We start from the raw sequence: 22,799 nt of genomic DNA on the forward strand, positions 1-22,799 counted from the left end.
AAACACTCAGCACAATGAGGGGAACTGCCCCATGGGTATTATGGTCACATCACATGACGTCACGTGACATCACGTGAAAATTAAGAATTTGCACAACATGGACATGTGACATATCAAAACACTCAGAACTGCCCCACAGGTATTCTGGTGACGTCACGTGAAAATTAAAAATTTGCACAACATGGACATGTGACATCAAAACACTCAGCACAATGAGGGGAACTGCCCCACGGGTATTCTGGTCACGTCATGTGACGTCACGTGACGTCATGTGAAAATTAAAATTTGCACAACATGGACATGTGACATATCACAATACTCAGCACAATGAGGGGAACTACCTCACAGGTATTCGGATCACGTCACATGCTCATGTCCGCTCACTTCCAAAAGTATTGGTACCCTAGTGGTCCAGTAGCTTTCACGATCTTTCTGTCCACTCACCTCCAAAATGCACCAGCCTTTGCGAATACTTGCACCGTCAAAGCCAACATCAAAGCTTGTCGTGACGAACTTTACAAATCTAGTTACACACTGGATTACTGTTTAACTGTAACAACAACAATAAAGTATTTAAAACAACACGTGCAATAACAGAAATTTTGAAAAATGTGCAATTTTACCTGTGTGCAATATGTCTGTTAGCATAACTATTTACTCGTGGTCACTTTTTTCTTCTCTGTATTTATATATTGTGTTGTGTACATACTGTATTTTATATTATGTCTCTATTCTTTTATATATTTGCATTTATTTCTCTTTGCTGCTGTAACAGAGAAATTTCCTCATTGTGGGACGAATAAAGGTATATCTTATCTTATAATTAGCATAAAATTGGAGCATAGTGAATGCACTGCTAGCATCTTTGATCTGAAGCTAGGACAATTAAATATTAGATCTCTTACATCAAAAGCACATATTGATAATGAAATTATTACTGACTATGATTAATTGGTTTAATGTTAAAAAGAAACATGTATTAAACCAAATTAATGTGTAGCATTAAATGAAGTTAAGTTACAGAACAGAGCCCCACAATTAAGAACAATCTTCAAATTAGTGTTCAGAACTCTGTCTCAGTGTTTAGGATCAGAATAAACACACATTTGATATGATCAGGTTTTTTCCTTAGGTAAAGAGCCAGATCTGAAATTCATGGGCATAGTGTGTTTGCTGAACTGGGCTGTTATGATGTTTGGCTTTGGCAGAAAGAAATGTATGTTAAATCTACTATTATTTTATACATTCCACTGGTTACATCTGGGTAAATTTAATCTAACACTCCAATGTCACCCAGATGAGGATGGGCTCTCTTTTGAGCCTTTTTTGCTCTCAAGGAATCTTTGACAGATTCTGAGGGAGTTTTATTTTTATATTCCTGTAAACCTGCTTTGAGACAATGCACATTGTTAAAAGTGCTATACAAATAAAATTTAATTCTCAACAAATTACACAATGTATGCAAGTTAAACTTTTTTTTAAAAACTGTTTAGTTTCATTTTTCCGAGATCCAATGACGGATTTAAGTGTGTATGTGTGTGTGAAAACACCACAGAAATCTTCTAGTTTATAAAGTCAAACTATATATATATATATATATATATATATATATATATATATATATATATATATATATATATATATATAAAAGGCAAGGGCAAACAAAAATATCAGCAATATGCAAGTGGAATAAAAAAAAAAGCCATATAGCTCTAGTTGAAACCAATTATTATTATTTAAATCGATCAGTTATTGGCATTTTTCAGACACCCTTATCCCAAGCAAAGTGCAAAAGTGCTTTTGAGTTTCCTATCTATGGATCATATTTAATTTTTAAAAAATAAGTGGAAAAAAAATCCATTTTAGACCACACCCATTGTTTTTTAAACCCAAATGCACCTACAGATATGAATATTTGAAGTACTAAAAGTAAACAAATGCAGAGTGGCATTTTGTTACACCTAATATGCATATGGTTTGAAACTACATACTTACCTAAACATGTATGTATGCATGGGTATATGTATTGGGATCATGAAGAGTAATTTATATAATAGGGCTGCTTGGCACTTGACTACAAATTCTATATAGCAAAATTGAGTGGACCACACAATTTAGACTAGTGAAACAGGCAAAAATTTATGTCACATTTGTTAATTTCCAGTGTCGGTATTAGCTATTTGGAATGGAATGGAAATTGCAGTCACCTGATAATATGCTGTATTTGTTCAAGCAGAATGTGAAAACTTCATAATCACTAATAGGGTACAAAAGTTGTTCATACATACACAAAAATGACTATTAAAGCTACATATAAAATTATTATGACAGGCAAGATCTGAAATCCTAAATTCATTCAAGCCCCTAAATAAATTGCACAGTAAATGTGACCCAATTATGAAATATATTGTATGCATTTCCTCTTTCATTTTGCTAGCTGTACTGAACTGCAACCTATAATAAAGTGATGTTTGTCTGAAAAATTACAACCAATATATTATGATAACTCATGCTTGCAAATAAAAATCAGAAAAACCAGCCACTGCTATATTATGCTGTAAATCAAAATGTATATGTACATTATTGCTTGATATTTGAATATCGTATATTATTCTTGGCACAATTACACATTAGTCATTTAGTACTACTCAAGACTCAAGAAAAATGACCTCTAAAAGCAAGATTGCATGTTTTGTTTTTGCTTTAATGCTAATATATACAGAACCAGAAAGAAAAATAGAATCTTAAAAATGAAATGAAATAAATACAATATGATACAATTTCCACAATTTCTTTTTTTGAAGAGATATTTATGAATATATATGTATATATTCATCAGATTATATGTGCTTGTGTGTGTGTGTGTGTTGGGGGGGTAAGTCCTTGGTTCACTCTAACACTGGATCCAACACTATGAACTCTGGTCCACATTCAATGACCTTTTTACAGTTTCTATTATTTCATCTTTAGCTTATTTTTTTTCTTTAACACAAATAGAAAATTAAAAAAGGATCAAAGTGGGGGTATGGACAAAAAAAAAAAAAAGCAAAAGCAACAACCTGACAAGCTTCAGTGCAAATGTGCTTAAATATAATTTATATAATGGGATCAGGTCATTGTGTTTGACAATCTCTCTGGCGCTAAATTCTATATACAATCATTGAAAGCATAAAGATGTCCATACTTTCAGCTCATCAACTTAACTTGAGGTAACATTAAGTGGTTCAGATACACTGCTCTTTCCAGCGGCAAGCTAAATGGCTTTAAGAGACTGGAAACTTAAGAAAACGCACCTTCCCTCCTATATAATAAATTGTAAAGAGACAGGAGTAGGCAGATCAACACAGGAGGAAGAGGAGTGGTGGATGAACAGAGATGTTTCAAATTGGAGGCAGAAAAGAAGGCAGAGCACAGTTTACTTAAAGCAGCTTTAGGTCAGCCAGTCACAGTGAATGAGAATAGGAGCTGGTGCTATTTTTCCATTTAGCAGGAAAGAGAAAGAAAAAATAAAGAATGATTGAGGAAAAGACAAAGAAAAGTTATAGAAAATGCATACAAAAAAAAGGAAAAAATACCCAGCCCTGCAGCATTTTTGAATTAAATTTCAGCCATGTTCAGTGCAGTCTGTCAGTCTGTAAATGTTAAACAGCCTCCCTGAAGTAAAAGTGTCCAATTAGACAATGATGTCCAATTACAATGTGCAGGAGCTGAAGAAAAATGCCAAACAGTGGGCACAAGAGCAAACAAATACAAAATGGGAAGGAGAAACCACAGTGAAGATACGTCTGTTCACAACATGTCAGTGGAAGTTAACTTCTTCATGCTTCTGCGCTGGGCCAAGCTGGAAGCTGCCACAGGTTCCAGGACTGGCTGGCATGTCTTGTGATTCAATGCTGAGTATGTGGCTGCCATTGCTCCCTAAAAGATAAAGTTTTAAATTATAACAAAGTCCAATAATATTCCCCAAACAACACAAGACTGTGTGACTATGTTTTTCTAATAAACGTAGAATATAATTTAAAAAGGAATACATTGTGATGTTTCTGATATTGAAATAATCAAATATTTACCTGTACACAGATACATATATGTAGGGTTTCGTGTCTACAAAAATGAGTTATGTTTATATTGCAAATAGCTGAGAGGAAGACAATCATTCATACTTTATTTGTTTTACCCTGGTCTGCTCATCCCAGGGCACATCCTATATGGGACTACAGCACTATAAGCTCATCCATAAAAATGACTGTTTTAGGCCATCCTTAAAAATATTCTTGTTTGCCGTAACCCGACCGACCCTGTCAATTTAGGACCGACTTTTTTTTTTCTTTTTTGCTTTAAGTCCGACCGACTTGCCAGTTGTAAATTTGCGTTAAGACCGACCAATTTTTTTTAACTCTTCAAACAACTAATACAAAAGCAATAAAATAATAATAATTATATTTTAGTAAGTATTGTAAATATATAAATTGACTAAGCCTACATACAAACGAAGGCTACGTTCTTTCTTTTAAATAAAAACTCATGACGTCATCTATGTTTACACTATTGGTTAACGGATGTCACACTATGGCCTGTGCGTTCGCTTCGTCTCATACTCTCATTCACTGTCAGAGTCAACGGTTCGCGCTTGGTAATGATGGCTGCCGCTGCAGTAAACAAAATGTTCGCGGTCACCGTTCAAATCATACGGGTTCGGGCACCATAATACATCTAAATATTCATTAAAACAGCTCGACAACGCTTTAACTTGGCACAAAGTTCTGGAAAAACTGTGCCCAGCATCAAAATAATGTTCGCAATGATGTGCCCGACGGTTGAAGACCCAGTAAGTGACGTCACGATATGCTAATTTGTTTAATTTGTTTAGTCATACCTATGTAATCACCATCACCAAAATGTAACTTTTTTTTTTACATTGAAACTTGAAAAAAAAAATAGACCTACCTACCGACCCTTTTTTTTTTTTTTTTTTTTTTTTTTACTGTTGCTGCAAACCAAAATATTTTTAAGGATGGCCTTACCTTAACCAGATGAGGTGCATCGTGTCGGGTGAGTTGGAAATGGGGCAGCTGGTCCCGGCAGGAAATCCATGAGTGTTTCAGTACCTGCTCAGCCGTATACCGCTGATGAGGGTCCACATGAAGCATGTGAGACAAAAGATCCTGGAGGTGAAAGACAAGGGACACTAATGTTTAAGCATCACTATTGTCACCTTGTATCACTAAAGTACCTAAAAAATAAAAGTAAAGCCCTAATATAAACACTGAAGACTGATTTTCTTTCACTACAAAGGCAGCTTGGGTATAATTAATTCTCCAAGTACACAAATTATACTAAATTCAAACAAAAACAGAAGACATTAACATGGTTTACCTATACTTTCTAATAAATAATCAAATTCTGTATGTCCGAGGGAATTTATTAGTGAGAGAAAAATTATTGATATACCTTAGAGGAGTCAGATACTGTGTCCCAGTTTCCTCCACTGAGTGAGAACTTGCCACTACCAATACGTAATAGAATTTCCTCTGGAGTGTCATTGGGGCCATTAGCAAAGGGAGTGTACCTACACAAAACCAAGCCAAGAGAGATTAAGAGAAGCTAATATATACTGTTTCCTATTTGTATTAGTGCCAGATTTATGAACTGAGTACTAACTAAACTCATTATTATACTATATTAGAGTACATGCATCCTGCAGTTCTAATTGTGTATTGTATATTTTAATTTAAACTTTTGTCTCATAACTGAGTGATTACCACCATAAAATGACATGAAAAGAACACTGGATTCCTAGTGTAGATAGCAGGAGCGTATTATTCACTCACCCAGCTAACATAGTATATAGAAGGACCCCCAGACTCCAGATGTCACAAGCTGCATCATAACCCTGACGCATCAAGACCTACAATCACACAAACAAAAATGTCTATGTAATGTTTATTCAAAGGCATAGCATATCCAGGAGTCTGATTTGAAAATCAACCCAGGTACCAGGGATAAATCAGGACTACACTTACTTTCACATTGATTTTTTCAAAGAAAAAGCATTCATTTGGTATGCACGTTTTAATGTAATATGTTTTAAAGTGGTGTGACCTTTCTATAATCTATAGTCCGTCTGCTACACTACACACAACACATTGTATTTTAATTAGTGTTCATGGATGACAAGTGATGTTTTCTCAATCATAAACAACATCGAACACAAAAACGTGAAAATGCAGGACAAAACAGTCATATAGCACTGCTATCACGGTCACATTGTGGTTAAATGCAAACAGAAAAAGATGCCAGAGACAAATATATTATTAGCACTGCATCTGATAACTTATCATTTTTCAGTGAGGTTGCAAAAAGATGTAATATGTTAAAAACTTCAGGGAAGGACAAGGAATATAGCTACACAGTTTTACGAGCCTCCCTGTGCCACTGGAAACACATGTATTTTAACACTCACAAGCAGGCTCACTCATTATGCAATTAGAGATCTAACAGATCTGTAACACTACCAATCATTGCACATACATTATATTGGGGATCTCTCTCACCTCAGGTGCTACAAAGTTAGCAGTGTAACAGGGTGTGAGCAGAAGGCCATTATCTCCCCTCAACTGCTTAGCAAAACCGAAGTCGCAGATTCGGATAGAGTCGGGGTTCCCAGAATCATCCATGTAAAGAATGTTGCTTGGCTTTAGGTCCCTATGAACCACCTTTGTACAAGAAGACAGAAAGAAAGAAAGAAAGAAAAAGAAAGAAAGAAGGCTGCCTAATCTAAAACTATAAATCATGATGTTGCAAATAAGTAACAATATTTATATCCAAGTGTATGCAGTATTAAATATTACATTTTATTTGAAGATCTATAACAATTAAGTAAGACAAATTTGCAAAAATACATGCAAATAATTTGCAAGGCAAAGCCAGATTAAGGTATATGCATTATTGGTACTGTTTATGCCTTACCCCTTGGCAGTGCAAATAGTCCACCGTTTTGGTGATAGTGTAGAGCACAGCACTCGCTTCTCTCTCTGAGAAAAACTTCTGCCTGAGAATCTTATCCAACAGTTCTCCTCCCTTCATCAGCTCTGTTACCAGATACACAAATCGCCCCTCATCATAGACCTGATGCTCAGACACACAAGCAAACATACAGTCATACATAAGACAGTATACACAGGTATGGAGACAAGATGATGAATTGAGACTTACATCCTTCAGTGTGATGATATTTGGGTGCTGGCCATAACGCATAAGAATTTCAATCTCCTCTGTCGGATCTCGTTTACTTTTGTCAATAATCTATAATAAAGCAAAAAATTAAAAGTAAGGAGACTGAAAGGTACAAGCAGTCTTAAAATATGTACTGCATTTATTCTTACAAGATGAACAGACATTTTTTAAAAAAACAAATTAAATTAAACTAATTCTGATTCCATTCTCATCAGAAGGCACTTGATCAAGTATGACTCCACCCCATTTGCTTCTGTATTAAGCAGTGCCTGGATATTTTGGCAACATCCTCAAACAGTTATTTCCTGTCAGACAAAGCCATGCATCTATCTGTTTGAACAAAAATATACCCTCAAATAAATAACCAAGATGAAACGAAATAAAATGCCTTACAGGAAATTATGATCTATTGCATTCATTTTCAACCAATGAACTTTTTGCTTACGATAACTGAGTGATCACTTTTGAGATTTTACTGCCCCCTGCTGGTAATAACAAACAAATCCTCAACCCATTACAAGGTTCTGTTTTGCAGCCCAGCATGTCCAACCTTCACTGCAAATTCCATGGCTGTAACCCTGTGGATGCAACGCTTGCATATGGAGTATGAGCCCACACCGATGTCCTCTTTCAACTCGTACACATCCGAGAACTGTGCTGCGCTGCTATGCATCTAAATCAAAACACAGACAGGAACTTCTATTTACCATCATTGTCCCTTAGAATAATATCAAATTTGCATGGCATGCATGTGCATCTGCACTCTATAAAAATAGCTTGACATACTTATTTGCAGTCTCAGCCTCTTTCATTTACTATTATTCTTAAACGTTTTTATTACATTCAAAATATATAATCAGGTATGATAAATTGTTTGCTAGCTGTGATGAAGAACCAGGCTCAGGTTCGCACTCAATCTCAATCTGAACTGTTCAAGGATCTGGTGGCTGTCCTTGAAAGACAGTAACAATAAGATGATCATTAACTGCTTATTTTAATCTAACGCTTAATCTGGTCAAATTTGTATAAATGTTGTATTGAACATATTGTGTAGCCCATAAATAACTAGTAATTATTTATTTACTTGTTTATTATTAACTGCAAATGCCACAATTTTTTTTGGCAAAATAAAAAGGAAGACCAGATTGTGGAGGCATCAGGCCTCTGACCAGTTCTATGACATTGCATTATTTATATGGAATCATGTCTGAAAAGTAACACTGAAACTACTGTTGCTTCTTAATACGTGACAAACATAACCAAGCATGTACATTATCATTATCAGCATGAGAATTTGTAACTAGATTTCAAATATTTAACTTTTTAACATAAACTTTTAAATTTACATCATTCAGCCATTACATTAAAAAAACAAATCTGTCCTTGGCAACAAAATTATTGCTAAGAAACCCACTAAAGTTAGCGAATTGGGTAACAGACTAGTGGACTAAGAAGAGTAGACCAAGATCACACCAGAGAAGTGTAGGAAGCTATTGATGTCCTGTTGCTGCAGATGTGCTGAAGCCATTCAAAGAAAAGGCTTTTACATATCCTACTAATTTTATACAGCTGAAGCCTGCAAAAATTTAGTTGTAAACTTCTTTTGTTTTACAATGGTTACTAATATTTCTTACAATTTTGAGCATTGAAGAATAAAAGGAAAAAAGTGTTTAGTGTGTTATTTCTGTCATATATACATTACAGCCCAGCTTTGGAAATTGGGTTTAGAGCACAGGATCAGCCATGATACAGCATCAGGGGTTAAGGGGCAAATAGTGGCAGATTGGTGGTGCTGGGGCTTAATCCCTGACCACTTAACCTATAAAATGTTCTATAATTTTCACTGTGAAATTATATACATAAATGAAAGAGGATCAACATATTCTTATACATAGAAAAAATATATATTGTTATAGTATGAAAAAAAGATTGCATTCTAATATTTCAATGGACTTACTTTTTGCTTTAATTTGCTTTAAAGATTCTCAATGGGGTTAAGGTCTGGACTTCGTGGTGACCAATACATGTAGGAAAATTATGTCTCATGGTCTCTGAATTTGATAAATTCTGACAGTGTCATCTTGGAATATGCTCATGCCATCAGGAAAGAAAAAACCTACTTATTCTGTTCATTTTTCCATAGCTACAAAGTTTCTTTTGCTCCATCTTTTTATGTAAAAAGTTGTAGAGAGCTTCAAAAAGTAAATTTTTTAAACTGCTATGGCCATGAAACGAGGGTGGACATTTCAGCAAGGCAATGATCCCAAACACAGCCAAGTAAAATCAACTGGTTTCAGGGAAAGAAAATAAAGCTGCCCAGCCAATCACCTGACTTCCAATATAATCCAATAGAAAATTTATGGAAAGAACAAAAGATCAGAGTTCAGGCCCAGGGAACCTTCAAGATTTGAAGACTGTGTGGAAGAATGGACAAAAATCACAACTAGGTAATCTATGCGACTAGTTTCTTCATACAGGAGGCACTGGAAGCTGCCAATTCCAATAAAGGCTTTTATCCAAAGTATTAAATAAATTTTACTCAGTTTGTGTCCGAATTCTTTGTGCAAATCCTTGGAGCCAATAAATTTTCAATACCACTAAGATTGACCAAACACACCATACGGGCCCAGTTGGTAATGCATGATGGTGGCCAAATTGCATTACTCTCCTGATAAAGAGAACAGCTGTCTTCACCCTTGATGTACATCAGAGTGCAAATTCTCATCTTTCCCAACATTACCTCTGAGTTTCTGAGACAGCACCAGGCGGCATCAGGAAAAGTCTCAAGTCATCATAAGTCATCTAAAGACTCATAAGTCATCTAAATATATTTTTGACTCTGTTGAGAAGGCTCAAGAAAAGCTTTTACATTTTTAAGTCTCTCTGTCCCTAGTGGCAATCCTGCTTTTTTCCCCTAAGTTATTTTACCTTATCTTACTGCTCTTGGTGGTGACTAAGCGCATACTGGATCAAGTTTTGGACATATTTCCTATTAGCAGATTCTTCCTTAATTCAATGTCAGTCACTAAACATCTTACCAAGTCAATGAATATTGTTGATGTCTGGAGGCTATGTCACTATACAGAAAGGGAGTACTTCTTCTCTCATGTATGGAGATCACTCCCTGTATTAATGATTGTGATTGCATCAACCATCAATGCAATTAAAATTGTGAGCATCCTGAGATTCATATCTTTTTTAAAATGTACCTATTTTCCTACCTAAATAATTTATTAAAACTCTTGACTTCACACTTTTTTTTATTGCTTGCATATCCAAGACTCATGTACATAAACCTAAGCATTTGGGAGGTCTGGGTTTGCCTTCTACATGGCAGTGACCTGCAGAGTTTTTACATACTGGTGGGATTCTTTCCCAGGCATTATTCAAGCAGACACTCCCACTTGGTGTCGAACAAAGTGCCTTTCACTCTTCTCCCTTTGCTTTGCTTCCCCCGGGCCTAATAAAGAGGTTTCTAAAAATAATTTAACCCTTTATAACTATATCAAAATATGGTACCAAATTAGAAATGTAATCAAGTTACAGATAAAGGTTTTAAGGAATGGCAAGGCAAATAAATTTTCAGAGTACTTTTACTTTTAGAGATAGAACAGACTTCTCCCTCCATCTGAAGTTTGCTTTGGAAGACGACTTAGGGATTCAGATTACTGAGACTAATTAGGATAAATACCTTTTATCATATAAATTCAAGACATCAACCTATTCAATGCAAGGTTTTACATAGATGATGTCATATATATGTACATGTTTATATATAAAACATTTACTAAAAAAATGGTGACGTGTTCAATACTTATTTTGAGAGTGAGATGTATGTGTGTAAATCTCCAAGTTGCATAAACATAGCATATATGATTCCTAATCAAAGATTCACCTGTAACAGCAATACAAGCTGGTGGATATTTATGTGAGTCCATGGTTACCTGAACAATGGGAAGGATGTTAACAAGAGGGGAGCTTTTGCTTTCCTCCAGAGAGACCGGTGCAACAAAGCTGAAGCCTTTGAATAGCTGGTGTGCATTTGCACTGGGGGGAATGCCTGGAGAGTCTGTGAAAGTGATGGGACATAAAACATACATGTTGTATGTACAACACAGAATGTAAAGTATTTGATATTTTACTTTGTAGAAAATACTTGGAGCTAGTGGAGTAATTAATGGGCTGGATTGATGACAGCTATAGATCAAGTGACTGCACAATCTGCATATATTTTGAATATTTACAACAATTTTGAACAGTTTGCATCCATTTGCAGTTTCTGTTATAAAAATATTGTAGCTGAACAGTGCATGTAACTGTACAACAGCCTGGCACCCTGGAAAAACCGAGACACACCAAAAACTTGTCCAGGATCTGTTTTTAGTAGCATAACAAAAATGTTTGCCTCTAGATATCTGCATGCTTATTATGTATTTAAGGGTCTACTGACTGAATACAAATCTTACTTCATTGCATGAGAAGTTCAAAGAAAATCAAAGTTTCCTGTGACATATTATATTAAGTATCAGTGGAGGAACTCAACCAGTACAAGAATCAAAAGAATAAAATATTAACCTTTTGGAAAACCATCATTTCTTTTGCCAAACTCAATCCCAACATAACACAAAGAACTGATCATTAAATGTGTCACCAATTGTTTTTTTTAATGAACTTTTATTTAATATGTTAAATAACATGGAGATAACAAAAACGATCAAGGCAGCGTTTAAAATATTCTTGTTTTTTATATTACTTATGATGAAGGGACTTTTGTGAAACTCAACTCACTAAAGGCCTTGCTGATTTCATCATTTCAAAGTAAGGGTATGCAAACTTTGCATGCAACTGCAAAGCTAATAAAAAATTTCATGTGTTTCATTCAAGTGTTATATAATATTAGGCTTTATGGGCTCTTACCCTTTGGGGTTTTTGCTGTGAACTCTGGGTCAAAGCAGAATGTGTCATCTGGTTTTCCTGCTGCTGGTTTGAAAGGAGGCTGAAGTTCACACCGGTACAGTTTCTGTACACAGAGAGAGGCCCAAAAGGTCAACATTGAGACTTACAGGCCAACCTGGTTTGAGGACACATTCAGGCCAACCTGGTTTGAGAACAGACTGACATTCATGAAGGGAAAACTTTGTAATTGTGCCCTTCACAGCTGTTAAATCTGAACCAAGTGAAACTACAGGCAAGAGCCCAGTCTTGTTCAAGCTGCAGTATTATAAAGGATGAATGGAGACTGCCGAATCTCTCCATGAGCACCATTCCCTCCACTTCATGGTCAATCAAGTACCAATTGCTGTATAACGGGCAGAAAACATGCCACATCACCTATAAAGGAGTCTTAATATGACAATTTTCCCTTTCAGTACAGTCGGCCAAAATTGATGGCACCCCAGAAATGGATGGCAACAAAGCGCTGTAAAGTTCTGAAGTGGCCAGCAATGAGTCCAGATGCAAGTCCCAATGAAAACCTGTGGAGAGATCTTAAAATTGCTGTTGGGGAAAAGGCACCCATCCAATATGAGAGACCTGAAGCAGTTTGCAAAGGAAGAGTAGAAGAAGCTTATTGATGGTTACAGGAAGTGATTGATATCAGTTATTTTTTCCAAAGGATGTGCAACCAAATATTAAGTTAAGGGTGCCAACAATTTTGTCTTGAGTTTTGTGGGAAATTGTGTCAAATTTGCTTTTTCCTCTGTTATTTTTTTTTGTTTGTTTTTTTGTGTGTTGTTTCAATACACACAAAGGAAATAAACATGTGTACAGCAAAACGTGTAATTGCAATACTTTTCTGTGAGAAATATTTCATTTTCTGGAAGAATTTCAAGGGTGCCAACAATTTTGGCCTTGACTGTAGGTAATGGAATCCAGAATAACTAGGTGAGTTGAGTACCTGAGGCAATTTCCTATAACAAAACAGTGGGTGTGTATGTGGTGTGCCTATTGATGCGCATGAGTAGTAAAATTATACTTGAAATACAGAAGCACGGTAAACTCAAATTCAAAACACTATTACAGTTTAGGTCACTTGGAATAAGAATATATAACCGATTTGTGAACTCGCATTTTATCCTCAGATAGATCTCTTGTAGAGTATGTACAATGTGCTTAAAGTGTGTATGACAGCATATTCAAAATCTCAGATCTATACAATAAATGTGGAAATCAAATGCCATGGCAGAGAAAAAGGACATAGGTAACCCACATTAGCACCAACATAATATTCATTATAAACACCCTACCCTTGGACTTGAAGGACCTTTAGATTTGTCCTGTTCCACAGAAGCATGTTGCATAAAAAACTGAACACAACAAAGCACTCACATTCCAGTCGATTGTGGAGAAAAAGGCATGTCGTTTAATCTCTTCTACGCCATCTGGTCCAGCTCCTACAGAAGACAACAAAATCAAGAAACAAAAAACTAAAAGTTATATCTTAACATTAAATACTACTGGCTTTAGTCATGGTTTATTATGATAAGAGAAAGACATGCCACATACCTAAACGATTTGATGGGTTTCTTTTAAAGAGCATTCTTAGAAGACTCTGCGCTTCCAAACTTAAAAACTGTGGCATTCCCAATTTAGCTCTGAGATATATATATATATATAAGACAGAACAATAAAAAATGTCATGTTAACCCTGTTCATCTGGGCAGTCGAACATTGGAAATGAAAAAGATAAAATACATAAAATTCGGTTGTTTATCATCGATTCAAAAATCTTGCATGTTAACGCTCCAGAAATCTAATGAAAATTATGCATGTTTCAGAATAGGATGCTGCCCCACTCACTTAAGAATCATGTTCATTGTTTCATTCCGGTCCTTCCCTTGAAATGGTAACGTCCCTGTCAGCATTTCAAACTAGCAATAATAAAAAACAATCAGGTTTCAAAACAATGCTTGTGAGTGGTTTGCTTCAAATAAAATATAGAATGCACACAAGTATATAAACTGTATAAGACACTGAGGCCATATATATAAATAGAGCTAACTGTTGAATAAAAGGTTGGCACCTTTCTGTAAGTTTTAACAGTATGGTACATTTATTGTGTTTTTAGTGTTTCAACAAATGATGTTAAAATTGAAAAGGTTTGTTTCTAAAATGTTTCACTATGTAATAAACAAACAAACAAACAAACAAACAAGCAAATAGCCAGTATGTCAAATTTACATTTATTAAAGTAAGTAAAAGGAGACTAATGTGAATTGCTCTTATAAAATATAGAACTACAGCTAATCCATTCACAATCAAGACTGTTCTAATGCACAGTCTAAATCCAGTACTAAAAATATTCATCATATAAACAGATTTAGGGTTAATAGACAAATGCCATGTCTGCAATTCATACCATTAAAACTCCAAGGGACCACCAGTCCGCACTCTGTGTGTGTCCTCTCCTGTTGACCACCTCAGGGGCCATATACTCCACAGTGCCACAAAATGAGTATGCTTTCCTGTCTTGGTCTACTGATTCTTTACTGAGCCCGAAGTCTGAAACAGGAGCAACAATGTCTTAGTCATACATACACAGAATGCATATACAGCCATGTATTTATATACATGCATGTCAATGGCCATAAAACAGTTAAATAGTATAAAAGCAGAATGTACCTGTTAGCTTGATATGTCCAGCTTCATCAAGCAAAATGCTGAAAATTAAAATCAGATTCTCCAATACAGGTACACAAACACATGGATACAATAAAAAAAGAAAAAACAACACAGAAACAAGCATAAATAAGTTGGAATTTTAAACAGTCACATCTAGGGTTGCCACTCATTCATTAGAATACTGGATTGTCCTGTATTGAAAAATATAATGCTGCATCCATTACTGTGTCCATAAATCTTGTGATTCAGCCAGTAATTTCATATATACTGTTTCAAAAATATACTAAGCCTTTAGAATTGTGAAAATAACAGGAAGTTACTCAAGGTGGGAGACTGCATATCTAGGTCATTGATGCTCTAATTAAGCATATCTTAGTCATTCATCGCAAAAGTATATTAAGGTACAGGTGTGAATGTGGGATGGGATACAAAGTTAGTCCTGTCCCCAGCAACAAACACAATGTAAACATTACAGTTTACTATAGAGATTTTTCCATTGCCAATGTTGGACTGTCTGAACAGCAGGCGGAAGGTGATAAGTACATTTGAGCAGAAACAGCAGAAGTCAGAGAGGAATCACTCAGTTTCTTTTGTCTCAGACTTCACCTGAGATGGATATAGTATGTTTTTGAACACAATTTTGTGTTATGTAGCCATTGACTTAGCTAAAATGACTCTAATTAAAAACATTATATTGTGTAACCTGTAAACAAAGCTGGTACTATCAACAAGCAGACCATTACGTTATATAACTAGGCCAAATCAGTTTAGTACAAATTAAGACTTATCATGCTGATAAAATTCCATCCATTGTCAAAGACTAAAGACACATCATTAATTTTAATGTGTGACTTACATTCTTTTAATTATGCATGTAAGCCAGCGGCAGTGTTTGGACAACAGCAGTTCCAATATGCATTTGAGTTGAAAAAAAAAATAAAAAATATAGTGCACACTGGTCAAGTGATAGTGTTCTTTCATGGAGAGCCTGAAGGATCTGCACTTGTGAAGTCAAACAATTTTTGTTTATTCACTAAAAATATTCTGATATGGTTAATATATGGTGAATTTGGATTCTTTTTTTATGCAACATGTTTAAAACATTCTATGATGCTTTTTATACAGAAAAAATTGTGTGACAGTAGATAGCAATTCATAAAATTTCAACAATTTGTCAACCTACACATCCAGCCTATCCATTTTCTCTTCAACAATATATGCAATATTAAATAAGAAACAATTTAACAAGTTGAACTTGATGCCAAAAGGCTTATTGAGAATGTTTCCTCTACTTACAAATCTAGACCTACTTGCTACTAATTTGAATGACGAAGGTGACAACCCTAGTCAAATCAAAATGCCACATCTGAGATATCTATGACTATTAAACAAGATGGAGAGAGAGAAGAAGCAGTTGTTAGTGATTCATAAACACTCAAGTGCACAAGACAAAAATATTACTTGTAAAAATACTGTCTGGGATTCTTTTAATACGTTTTTGCAATTTCCATCATAGAGTCTTCACCGTCAGATGTAAGAATGTAGGAGGTCTAAAATCTGAAAATAAATTTGTTTGTACTTATTTTTAAGTATGACTTAAAAATACAGCTATTGTCAGAATAACTAGCACAAATTAATGTAAAAGTCAAAATATGCAAAAATATCTTTGTGGTTAATATATCTTTGTAGTTTAATTGCGCACCTGTTAGCCACCAATCTTGGTATTCAAAAATGCATTAATTGTTTGTGGTGGAAATCTCTGTTTCATACAGAAAGAGATAGAGAACTAATGCCTCAGCATACTTAATGCAGAGATGACATCAGTGAAAGTTGCGTAAAGACAATAATCACCTTTAGAACCTAAAAAGCTTGCATAAGCTGCACTTTTATATTGGTTGCAGATGTGTTTTATAAGTGTTCCAGATGTGCAGGCAATGCTATTAAAATGTAATGAAAAGTTCCATAATTATGTGAAGATGATTGCTAGAAAGAGGCCAAAGTATAAACAGTAGCAACACAGGAGTTGTTCGATGTACTTGAACAAATGGTGGAACACAAGGAGGAGAACCAACTACACATTTTGTTCTCCAATAAAAAGAGAAATAAGATGCAAGTTGTAACTGAACCCACAACACAGGGTCAACTTTATAAATCTCATGAAAAATTTGAGGCATTTGGATTAAACCTCCACTAGGGCTGCACGATATATCAAAATTACAATCACTAGTTTAAATATTATGCCATATATGCATATCATGCATATTACAAATCTTTGCAATTAGAGTATGAATTAAGTACTTCAAAAATATATGAAAAGTCAAAAGTTGAATGTGTGTGCTCCAATGCCATATGCGAGACAATCAACAAGTCACCATGTCACAACCATAAAAAAAAAATCTGAAAACATGAATAAACCAGATGCCTTGAGGGAACCCACAGTGCCAGTAGATGCAATTGACAAAGTAATGGCAAAGTAAAGAATCGCCTCAATTATATGGCTGTTTTTAAGCTTCAAATGCGATCACTTTTGCTGGCAGAAAAATCTTTAAGCAAAGGTGAATCAACGCTGGTTTCCGAACCTATTCAGCAATCCATAGCATCACATCTTGAGAGATTACCACCATAACTTATAAGTTCCCTGCATCACACAAAAATTACAGAAGCCATACCACACTTTATAGTAAAAAAAAACTATGCCAATCAACACAATGGGGCAAGCTGTCTCCAATGAACACAGACAAATGGTCCAGTGTTGTCTCTCTCATTAATTTTGTCTAGACCACTATCCCCAATATGTACAAGCATTGTTCACAGCCAAGCCAAGTTGAAACTGAAATAAACACATTTTGGATGCATAATGGACTGTCGGCTGTACATTTTAAGCTAGACACTAGACAAGCTTGTTTGGATCGAATTTTAGTGAGGATGTCTAGTGTGTTTTACCCCAGAAAACAAATATGGGTAAAACTGAAGACATAAATAATGGTTCTCGAATTTCAGTGGTTAAGGCACAGACTGCACCACAGACTGTGTTAACATTGTATTCAGTAAATTAAACATATTTTTTCTTTTTCAAAATCGTGCAGCCCTAGCGTACATGAAACATGTTTTAACACACACAAATATGGTGTATGGTTTATGGAAGTTATTGGAACACATGAACTATGCTGAGGCCCTATGATACAAATATCAGATACAGAAAAGAAGGAAATACTTTACTTTTCAGGCTTCAGGTCTCTGTAAACAATGCCTAGGTTGTGAAGGTGATCCAATGCAAGGGCCAGCTCTGCAAGGTAGAATTTCACATCCTCCTCTGTAAACATAACCTAGTAAGAACTGAACAGATTTACTGTCTGATCTTTGTACAAAACATAATGAAACACAAACATGTGTTAACATTAGCATTTATAGTCACACAAAAACAACAACAACAAAAAAGACAATTACAGGAGACACAATAGACAACAACAAAGCTTCATACATAGATATTAATGAAGACAGACAAGGGTATTACAATTTTAAGGAAATGCATCAATGAGTAACTTGTGGTTATTCAGTTTAGCTGCAAATATAAAAAAAACTGCCTTTACATCTTTACATACAGCAAAATGACTGGTCAGTAAAGAATACCAGAGATTTTTTTTTTTTTTTTTTTTTTTTTTTTTAAGATTTTATTTGTAATACCATTAAAATCTACTACAAACAGGAAGAAAGCCATTTAGAACCATCTAGAAACTATTTTAGAACTTGCTGTAACCTTGTCCCTGTTTAGATCAACTGCATAAGCTAATCAATTCACCTGCTGATTATAATCAATTTAATCAATTATTCAACAGGAAGGACACATATATAGACAACCAGAAAATATAACGTTTGAAGACATTTAAAAAATTGTGCCCAGCATATATCTTATAGTCTTACATTTGACTTTAGAACAAGCAGAACTAATACAAACATTTATTATTGAGGTAGAACACCAACAAGAAAGCATGGAAGGATGGAAAAGATAGTAGATCGACAGAAAACGGCCTTGAAACCTACATTTAAACATGTTTGTAAGCATGTAAGTATACATATCTGTATGATAAACAAAAAATAAGCCAATGAAAAGAACTATTACAAATATTTGACCTTGATACTGATTGCATCATTCCAGTAATAATTCATTCATTCATTTCATTCATTTTCTACCGCTTATCCGAACTTCTCGGGTCACGGGGAGCCTGTGTCTATCTCAGGCGTCATCGGGCATCGAGGCAGGATACACCCTGAACGGAGTGCCAACCCATCACAGGGCACATACACACTCTCATTCACTCACACACACACACACGCAAACACACACTACGGACAATTTCCCAGAGATGCCAATCAACCTACCATGCATGTCTTTGGACCGGGGGAGGAAACCGGAGTACCCGGAGGAAACCCCCGAGGCTTGGGGAGAACATGCAAACTCCACACACACAAGGCGGAGGCGGGAATCGAACCCCCAACCCTGGAGGTGTGAGGCGAACGTGCTAACCACTAAGCCACCGTGTCCCCCTAATTAATTAATCCAAATCTTACAACCAGTTGTTCTTATGAAATTGCACTAAATTGCACTAATCTCGGATCAATGCACAGATGCATGTACAGACAGACAAATAACAAAAAAACAGAATGCCTTCAATACCTAGGAGTAGCAGTTTAATATGTGCCCTTGGTAATGATGGCTTATATGTGTCAAACGTGTCTTTGCTTTTTCTCGTGTTTAATGTGAGATTACGTTATTATTTAAATAAAGTCTTAAAAAAATAAATAAAAAAAAACACAAACTCTGGGAATGTTTATGAATACAATGTAACTGTAGTAGTCTTGCAAAAATGTCCACATCTACTGTTGGGCATAATAATGAATAATAATAATAATAATAAATTCATTCAATTAGAGCTGTATTGAACATGCTTGGCAGATTACTTGAGTGTATTTAGTGTGTAGTGTGAAGGATATTTTAAGAGGCAAATATTTCTCCAAAGATCCAATCTCCATCTTCAAGGAAGTTGAATATTATAGCATTATGGGGTTACAAAGTCTCCAAACATACAGTTGGATGCCATCTCAATGCAAACTATTTAGAGAACATATATGAAAAAAGCTGTTTCTTTCATTTAATCATGATCAAACATCTTGAGTTTTTTTAATAAATACCCCTGGAGTTTTGACTGGAACCAGTTACATTCTTTTTGTTGTGAAAAGCCCTGCTATACAAAATTCAACTATAACATATGGAAAATGATTCTCTGGTTAAACCAATTTACATTAAAAAAATAAATTCAATAAAAATTGATGAAGCATGGTTGTGGCAGCATCATGCTACAGGGAGGTTTCTTAGCAACATAGGTGAGTAGACTGGCCAGATTTGAAAGATAAATGAATGCACAAAGTTCCTCAAAGAAAACCTATTACAGAGTGCAAAAGACTGAAAGTGAAAGTGACGTGACATTCGGCTAAGTATGGTGACCCACCCTTAGACTCAGAATTCGTTCTCTCCATTTGACCCATCCAAAGTACACACACACAGCAGTGAACACACACCCGGAGCAGTGGGCAGCCATTTATTTCAACAGCACAACACTTGAGTAGCTTGAAGTTTTTGAATGCATTCATCTGCTGCCAGGCTAGTAATCATGGCATTCACCGTATTTTATTACAATAAGTGATAAACTAATTTGTGCTGCTTAAAAGGAAGACTTTATTTTTGTAGTACAGCACAAATAAAAAAAAAAAGAAAAGAGGCACATTCCGTTTGAAATTTTTTATTTATTATTTTGAGGGGATTTATTTTTTATCCTCTAATCATTTTACTTCTTACTGCAATTTTTTGTTAGTGCCACCTGTCAGCAAGAGATTACCCTTTAGAAAGCAGGAGAAATTCTACAACTTCTACAACTGTGTTTCCCTGAATGCTGGTTGGGACATGGCTCCACAGATAAACACAACCTTCATTTAAGAAGCGGATTGATAGCTTCAATACAGTGAGGACAACTGGGTAAAAGACATTAAAATGTTAGTGCAGAGGAAAACAGGACACATACCTCTTTGGATAAGCGAGTAAATACATCTCCACCCCTGAGAAAATCCAAAATTAAATAGAGCTTCCCTTCTGTCTGAAAGGCTGCGAGTGAAAGGGAAAAATAAAACATGATAGACTTACAAAAAGCCACCGTTATTCCATAAGTTACTAGTGGTATATGGTGAACCGAAACTGATCAGTATGAGAATGCACTCAAAAGCTGATGTTGATGCCAAGAGGGTGAGAGCTAGTTGTAGGAATGTAGGAAGAGTAAGTGACAAAAATTATGTCTGTCTTACCATAGTGCAACTTCACAATGAAGGGATGGTTCACTTCCACCAGTATATCTCGCTCCATCTTTGTGCGAACCCTGTCCCTCACTGCCAATGAGATCATGTTTTATTTGCATTTGATTTGTTCTAAAAGGCATTTGCCCAACTGACAAACTCACCTTTCAGTGATGCCTTTTTTAGGACTTTCATTGCATACAGCTGACCAGCATCTGGACCCATTATCTTTCTCACCAAAAACACCTTAAACCAAGAACAAGTAGGTGAATTGATTCAGTTGGCATTGACCACAGCAACCAGGGTGCAACTCGTGTCTGCAGGATGAATCTGAAGTAATGCTTTGTTCAGTCACAATATAGCGCATAATTTTTATTTTTGCATGTGTGTGTAACTAATTGTCAGTATAATCCCTGAAGATGTCAATCATGATTTTGAGCTTGTGCTAGTGATGAAAATATAGACAATTCAGTTCAAATGGTCACATTCCAATTTTTCAACTGATGAAATTGTCAGATTTTAAAGATAATATGCAAATATAATCTGAGAACATATTGCACACTATGTAAAAGGGTACTCACCTTTCCAAATGATCCCTGGCCCAGTACTTTAAGCAGCTCAAATTGGGAAGGGTCAGCCTTTTCACAGCCCTCCCTTACGTGATGAGTGATGGGGATCTCCTTATAGGACCCGTCATCCTGTAGGAAAAAACCTTGTTAGACCTTTAACTCACCTACCATTAGTGCTGTGAAAACCTCTTGTTTGTTAGAGCTCAGATTTTATTTTGTAGGACATCAGCACAGAATTTATCAATAAAGCCATTGCTAAGCTATCCCTGATGTTCTATATAGCTGCTGAGCATACTGTATAGAAAAGATTAAGACCGTAGCCTTAAAAAGTAAAATCTGCACAAAAATATGGCTTTCATGTTATTGAAAGCCTTCAGACAGTCATAATGTCATGAGCTCCTGACGGCAAAGGCAAAAAGGCTTTCTGTCTTTGAACATAGCAAGATTGTTGAGCTGCACAAGCAAGAGCTCTTGCAGTGTGCCATTGCTGCCGAGGCAAACGCAGTAAGACAGTGATTTTAAATTTCTTAAAAGGCCAGAAAGTTATGGGAAACAATTTCAAAATTCATATTTCCAAGGTGGTAGCACGGCAGTAGCAAGCAGCAGCCACTCCGGACCCAATGTGGTGCTATTTACATTCTTAGCCTGACAATAAATGGTACATGGACACAAGAGACAGTTGTGTTTATGTACATGACCGGCAGATGTTAATATAGCACAGAAATCGTGCAACAACCAACCTGCAAAAAATGACAATAAAAGCTTCTTGACTTGACTCTTCTTGACTTGAAGTGGTAAACCCAAAAGAATTTCAACTGCATTGAGCTGGGGGATCAGACAGGCTGGTTGAGAAGACACAATCCAATCCTCGACCCAAATAGAGGCAATTACTGATACTGTCTGTAGCCCAATAAACAATAATGGCTTAAAGAACTTGAATGGTCATAAGGAAGAATTAAAGACTCTCTCATAGCATGCAGCCAACGAGGTATTTACTTTATTTTCTGTATTATATGTTTGTAAGATGTCACT

The 22,799-nt window shown here is 35.6% G+C and overlaps 1 protein-coding gene across 1 annotated transcript in view; it reads right to left on the reverse strand.

Annotated features, from left to right (window-relative positions):
- Nucleotides 1-2,816: 2,816 nt before the first annotated feature.
- Nucleotides 2,817-22,799, reverse strand: part of rps6kal (ribosomal protein S6 kinase a, like) — a 42,808-nt gene continuing 22,825 nt past the window's right edge. Inside the window, exons 3-22 of the mRNA XM_027135509.2 lie at nucleotides 21,780-21,896; nucleotides 21,363-21,444; nucleotides 21,211-21,291; nucleotides 20,934-21,013; nucleotides 18,076-18,182; nucleotides 14,857-14,894; nucleotides 14,594-14,736; nucleotides 14,035-14,105; nucleotides 13,741-13,829; nucleotides 13,564-13,628; nucleotides 12,154-12,256; nucleotides 11,181-11,305; nucleotides 7,787-7,909; nucleotides 7,216-7,305; nucleotides 6,970-7,128; nucleotides 6,555-6,716; nucleotides 5,832-5,908; nucleotides 5,452-5,569; nucleotides 5,025-5,165; nucleotides 2,817-3,918 (exon numbers count right to left, since the gene is read on the reverse strand). Of these exons, the coding sequence (XP_026991310.1) occupies nucleotides 3,790-3,918; nucleotides 5,025-5,165; nucleotides 5,452-5,569; nucleotides 5,832-5,908; nucleotides 6,555-6,716; nucleotides 6,970-7,128; nucleotides 7,216-7,305; nucleotides 7,787-7,909; nucleotides 11,181-11,305; nucleotides 12,154-12,256; nucleotides 13,564-13,628; nucleotides 13,741-13,829; nucleotides 14,035-14,105; nucleotides 14,594-14,736; nucleotides 14,857-14,894; nucleotides 18,076-18,182; nucleotides 20,934-21,013; nucleotides 21,211-21,291; nucleotides 21,363-21,444; nucleotides 21,780-21,896 (2,100 nt within the window). The 3' untranslated portion in view covers nucleotides 2,817-3,789. The remainder of the gene's footprint in view (nucleotides 3,919-5,024; nucleotides 5,166-5,451; nucleotides 5,570-5,831; nucleotides 5,909-6,554; nucleotides 6,717-6,969; nucleotides 7,129-7,215; nucleotides 7,306-7,786; nucleotides 7,910-11,180; nucleotides 11,306-12,153; nucleotides 12,257-13,563; nucleotides 13,629-13,740; nucleotides 13,830-14,034; nucleotides 14,106-14,593; nucleotides 14,737-14,856; nucleotides 14,895-18,075; nucleotides 18,183-20,933; nucleotides 21,014-21,210; nucleotides 21,292-21,362; nucleotides 21,445-21,779; nucleotides 21,897-22,799) is intronic.

This window comes from Tachysurus fulvidraco, chromosome 17 (assembly GCF_022655615.1).
Source record: "Tachysurus fulvidraco isolate hzauxx_2018 chromosome 17, HZAU_PFXX_2.0, whole genome shotgun sequence".
Taxonomy (NCBI): Eukaryota; Metazoa; Chordata; class Actinopteri; order Siluriformes; family Bagridae; genus Tachysurus; species Tachysurus fulvidraco.